The sequence below is a fragment of the Crocodylus porosus genome, unplaced genomic scaffold (assembly GCF_001723895.1).
Source record: "Crocodylus porosus isolate Cpor-Errol unplaced genomic scaffold, CroPor_comp1, whole genome shotgun sequence".
Taxonomy (NCBI): domain Eukaryota; kingdom Metazoa; phylum Chordata; order Crocodylia; family Crocodylidae; genus Crocodylus; species Crocodylus porosus.
Genome location: NW_017728890.1, coordinates 220,056 through 225,769, shown reverse-complemented (window position 1 = coordinate 225,769; position 5,714 = coordinate 220,056). Strand labels below are relative to the sequence as shown.

Here is a 5,714-nt window from a genome sequence, read left to right as displayed (position 1 = left end):
TCAGGATGGGAGGAGGGCGGTGCTGACCTCGGTGGCACCGAGCTGGCTGCGGACATGGCGGACGGCGGCCTCCTTCTCGGACAGCCCGTCAGACAGGCCCAGGGGCAGGTCAAGGGGCAGCTCAGAGCCCTGGGACAGCAGGTCGTCGGAGCGGTCGTCTGCCCGCTCGTCCGTGTTGGTGCTGCCCACATCGGGTGTCGCGCTGGGCGAGGCCTCGCTGGCACTGCCCGGGCCCTCGTCCCCATCCCCGTCCGAGCAGTTCTCCGAACTGAACGTCGACAGCGAGGGCCGCTTGCTCCGGCCCTGCGGCCACCTGGGGGGGTGGGAGGGGAGCAGGGCAGGCTCAGTCTCTGCCACCCAGACCCCCCCATCACCTTCCCCACTGCAAGCCCAGTGGCAGGGGGCAGAGAGCACTGCTGGGGCAAAGTGGACACCTGCACCCCACACCCAGACCTGTCTTACCCCCCCCCAAGCCAGGCACACATATGCACATGTACAATATTACACACCCCCCCCCACCCCCGTGTAGGCATCCTCCCAATCCTCCCCTTACAACCAGAGTGGCCTGGAGCCAACGTGGAGGGCTCCAACCACATGAACTCAGGGCTGCCCCCACCGTGTAGGCATCCTCCCAATCCTCCCCTTACAACCAGAGTGGCCTGGAGCCAACGTGGAGGACTCCAACCACATGAACTCAGGGCTGCCCCCACACTGCAGCCAGCTGGTTCAGTCCTCACGCCCAGTGTGTGTGTGTGGGGGGGGGGTGCAGGAAGCTTCCACACAGCCCCCCTGGGGGAGGGGCACAAACACCCACCTTTGCCTAGGGGGCAACTCCACCTCGCTGTCCACCTCGCCCTCCTCTTCCTCTGACGACACGCCGCGTTTCTGGGAGCCAAGAGGACCTGCATTAGCAGGGCCCAGACCTGGACACCCAGTTCCCTCGCGCCGCCCCCCCCCCGAGGCAGACACGACACCCTGGGCCTGTTCAGCCCATGACCACCCATCCCTGCCAACCTGAGACGAAGCCCAGCGATCCTGTCTCCCCCCCACCCCCAATGCTGGAAACGGGACCCAGGAGTCCTGCCCCCACGCTTGCCCCCAGCTCACCTGGCCGCGAGTGACAGCAGCGCGGTACAGCAGGGCGGCCGGCGTCAGATGCTGGGGCTGCGTGGCTGGTGCCCGCCCCCCCCTGCTAGCAGTTGCCTCCTCCTCGGGGCCTGGGGGCGGCCGCGGTGCCAGGCCCAGGAGCCCGGGAGGGGGTGCCCGGGCAGGGGGTCCAGCCGCACCTGTGCGGGTCGAGGGCGAGTCGGGGCTGCTGGAACAGGGCACGGAGGCCGTGTCCTCACTGGGCGTGTCGCTGCGTGGCTGCTCAGCCGGAGGCGACTCGGGGCCTGGGGGTGCAGAGCCCTTGCGGGCCTCGGCCTCCAGCGTGGTGCTGATGAGGTCAGGGCTGGACGACGACATCTTGCGCAGCAGCAGGTCATGCTGCAGCCCCCGCAGCGCCGCGCAGGGCTCCAGGTGCCCCCGGCTCGGGGCTCCGGGCTCCGGGCAGGCCGGTGTGCTTGGCGGGGGCCCGACTAGCTCCCCGCAGCTGCCCTTGGCATTGGCCTTACGGTAGCGGGGCTTGGCGCGCCGGCTGCGGCCTGGCGACGTGGGGCCCTTGGCGCAGCTGGGCAGTGACACCTGGGCCATGGCTGCATCCAGCTTGGGCAGCAGCACCTCTGTCTTCAGGATGTCTGGCCTGGGCAGTGGCAAGGGTGGGGTGGGGTGGTGTAAGACCTCTGTGCCCTAGGGGGACACATGCCCCCCCAGCTCCCCGGGGGGGGGGGGAAAAATCACACAGCCCATGAGAGCACGCAAGTGTGCTGGCTCCTAAACTGCCCACTGCCCTCCAGACCTAGGGACAGAGCCCAGGCATCCTGTCCCTGTGCCCCACCCTCACCTCTTGCTGTGGGGTGACAGCTTCTGGGGCACGTTGCGCTTCTTGATGAGCTTCTCCACAGTGTTGCCATGCAGCAGCCCGCGCGGTGTGTGAGGTTTGAACAGCCCTGGGTACTTCTTCTCCAGTGCCTGCTCCCGCCTGCCAGACACGGAGCAACATGTCAAGGTCGGGGGCGGGGGCATTGTGGGCCTGGACCCCCCCCCCCAAAGTAGGACCAACTTGGGGGCCTCAGAGAATCTTGTAAACCCACCCCTTCAATTCCCGCCCTACCCCAGCTTTAAATCCAACTGCCTGGCAGGGACAGCGGCATTTCTATCCAGGCAGCGGTGAGGGATTCCTGCTAATCTCTCCGGACTCCAAGACGTTAACACCCCTTTCTCTTTTTTGATGGCCTTGACACCCCCTCCCGCCCCCCTTCAAACCCTCCTTTCTCCCGCAGCAGCACTGCTGTCTCTTCACCAAGCTGGGTAACACCTCTCTTCCCTTTCACAGCCGTGAAGACTATTTTTAGTTAAAAAACCTGAACTCAGGTGTGATCACATTAACTCAGGTGCAGAAATGGCTGACAGGGGAGGACTGGAGGCATATCTCCAGCCGCTCAAGGAGGCTCAGTTTGGTTTTCCAACGCTGAATGAGAGACGTGCAATGAACTAGAATGACTACGGGGCTAATGAAACAACAGCGTTGGACCCATTTTTTCCCTAGTTTCTTGTGTTTTGGTATGTTTTGTTAAACTTAAGCTGTGATCCAGAAATGAGGGAACATTTCAGTAAGGTTATAATCGGTTTTGCTTTGATCTTAAACGGGATGATGCAGATTAGTAAAGCTTGTCGTTGCTTTCTAACTGGAGAGAAATGCGTGTCAGGCAGGGGTGGGATTGTACCCCCCCTTTCATATTGGATCACAAGGTCCCCCACGCAGGTGAGAACCCCCGCTCCTGGTGTGGAGGGGGGGCGGCTAGAAGCAGGGTCCACCCCTCTTTGCCAATCCTGGGGTCAGCTCCTGTGCCTGCTTAAACAGGGTGATTCACTACCCCATCTGCCTCCGATGCCCAGACCGGACATATCCCTTTGATCCTTGCACAGATTATCTTAGGCCACCTGTCAGCGCTGTGACAATCCGGGGACCCAGCTCCGTCAGAGGCCAGGGCCAGGTCTCCAGTGAAGAGCCGTTTCAGCACCCAACACCGACCCCCAGAAAAGACAGAAGACAGCTCAGGCTAGAAGCATGTCGCGTTTCTCCCATTTTATCCCGGGACAACGTGCAGCCAGGCATCTACGTCCATCGTCCTGGGATAAACCTAGCAAGGTTTGGGGGATAAGACACGCTCGCAGCTGTCTCAGGATGTCACCGAGTGCATCTGAACGATTCTCCTGGGATCCATGGCAGCAAAGCAGTTAGTTGCTCGTTAAACCCAATTGGTGTGGACATGCCAATCCTGGGATATTTCCATTCTGGGATAAACACATCTGTTCCTAGGCACGCCCTGGCCCGGGCCGAAAGGACCCCCGAGATATTGGGGAAAGGCCTGGTTGGAATGGGAACCATCCATAACTGGTGCCCGTTGGGCCGCAAGCCAGGTGCTTCTGGAGGGAGCAACATTTCTGGAGGAGACTTCAGGACAAGGGTAGCTGGGGGCAGAGGGGATTTAGGAACTAGCTGTGAGTTAGTCATGGTTTTGGGGCGATCGAAGCAGCCAGTGGCCAGTCTGGTTCTTAGAAATCCTAGAACAAGAGGGTTGGAAGGGACCTCGGGAGGTCACATCTAGTCCAACCCTCTGCTCCAAGCAGGACCAGCCCCAGCCACATCATCACAGACAAGGCTCTGTTTAGTTTGGTCTTCAAAACCTCCAAGGATGCAGATCCTACCACCCCCCTGGGTAACCTGTTCCAGTGCTTCACCACCCTCTTCGGGAGAAAGGTTTCCCTACCATCCAACCTCAACTTCCCTTGCTGCAGCTTGAGCCCATTGCTCCTTGCTCTGTCACCTGCCTCCACTGAGAAATCCTGGAGGATGAGCTTGTGGCCGGAAGAGAAGGGGGAGAAACCTTCCTGGTCTTATTTGTCCCAACTTCAACCTGGATCCCAGGGAAATCAGGCTGGAAAGGACCTCTAGCCCAGCCCCACCTCGAGGCAGGACCGGCCCTGACCAAACCATGCAGCCACGTGTCTGCCCAACCTGCCCTTGGAGACTTCCAGGGAGGGAGAGTCCCCTCACACCCCCACCCCCAGGTGCCTGCTCCAATGTCTGAGCACCCCAGTCAGAAAGTGCCTCCTTCTCTCCAGGCTCAGTTTCCCCAGCTGCAGCTTGTGGTATCTCATCTCATGCCCAGGGACCATCTCTCCAGCCCATCCTGGACCCTAGTCCTGCTCTCTGGAGTATCAACAGCTCCACCCAGCTTGGTGTTGGGTGCAAATCCACTACGCACACCTGTCATCCCAGAGTCCAAATCATCGGTGGGGATATTCAACCACCCTGAACACACAGTGCCAGCCTTTCGGGTACAATCCTGCCCCTCTGTGTTGTGACCTGGCCGGTAGCCTGAGGCAGGGTATGATCTGGGGGCAAGTGATAACCCAGGTCAGTCCCTTCTATGGAGTAGCTAGCCCCCACCCATGCCCCATGGCAGCAGTCAGGGCTGGGCAGGGTAGCCTGGGGGCAATGTGTATGCCCCCAGTGCAGGCAGCAAAGGGGCACGGGGCTGGATCTCAGGCCCTGGGGGGCTCTCACCGGAGCAGCTCCTTCTCCTTGAGCTCGAGCTGCAGCATGAGGGCGTTGAGCTCCATGTACAGGTTGTTGGCTCGCTCCAGCTTGCGCTCATAGTGCTCCCTGATGTCCAGCGCGTGCCTGCCAGGTGCGGGGGGGAGGGTGTCAGGTGTGGGCCCAACCCTCTGCCCCCCCAGCACCCCCTGCCCGCTGCGCCCGCACGCACCGGAGCTCCTCACGGCGCCGGTTGATGAGCTCCTCCTCCAGCCGGTGCAGACACGTCCCCTCCGACTTGATCTTCTCAAAGTGCAGCTTAACCTCCTCCCGCCACTCCGCCTTGGGGGGGGGGGACGACACACACACACACATACACACACACACACTGTCATCCCCCACAGACCCTACTCCACCCAGGGGTTCCCACAGGGTGCCACCTGAGTGCCACCCCAGGGTGCCAAAGAGCTCCCCCAACGTGCCACCAGCTCACAGGCTCTGTAGTGAGGTGGGAGGGGGCCAGGACCTACCTGGGACTTAAAGTAGGTCTCCTGGGGAGTGGAGAGGACGTCGGCGGAGGCGATGTCCAGGTGCAGCAGGATCTGCCGGAAGGACGGCCGGTTCCGGGGCTTGCTGTTCCTGGCAGGACATGGGGGGGGGGGCAGGGATGTGTGCCAGCTCCAGGGCAAGTCACCCCCCGCAGGCGGTGCCCCAAGGCCCTTGCTGCAGGCTGCCACCTAGACATGTAGGGCAAGACCCTGCAGATAGGGTAGGGAGGGCATGGGGGGCTCTCCGCAGCCCTGGGGGGCTCACCAGCACTGGCGCAGAAGGATCTTGAAGCCGTCGGGGCAGCCGGTGGGCACAGGCAGGTGGAGGCTGTTGCTGCCCACGCCCCAGATGATGGCCGAGGAGTCCACGTCCTTGTAGGGGATCTCGCCCGTCAGCAGCTCCCACAGCACCACCCCAAAGGACCTGGGCAGGGGGGAGGCCGGCCAGGGTCAGACCACTCCCAGCCGGAGCCCTGGCCCGAGCTCCCCAACTTGAGTCCTCTCCCCAGCCAAACCCCGCAGGC

General features: G+C 62.1%; 1 protein-coding gene across 1 annotated transcript in view; it reads right to left on the bottom strand.

Annotated features, from left to right (window-relative positions):
- Nucleotides 1-5,714, bottom strand: part of MAP3K12 (mitogen-activated protein kinase kinase kinase 12) — a 7,332-nt gene continuing 1,618 nt past the window's right edge. The window contains exons 5-12 of the mRNA XM_019554670.1: nucleotides 5,456-5,614; nucleotides 5,173-5,281; nucleotides 4,875-4,984; nucleotides 4,673-4,789; nucleotides 1,943-2,080; nucleotides 1,108-1,741; nucleotides 815-885; nucleotides 1-313 (exon numbers count right to left, since the gene is read on the bottom strand). Coding sequence (XP_019410215.1) covers nucleotides 1-313; nucleotides 815-885; nucleotides 1,108-1,741; nucleotides 1,943-2,080; nucleotides 4,673-4,789; nucleotides 4,875-4,984; nucleotides 5,173-5,281; nucleotides 5,456-5,614 — 1,651 coding nt within the window. The remainder of the gene's footprint in view (nucleotides 314-814; nucleotides 886-1,107; nucleotides 1,742-1,942; nucleotides 2,081-4,672; nucleotides 4,790-4,874; nucleotides 4,985-5,172; nucleotides 5,282-5,455; nucleotides 5,615-5,714) is intronic.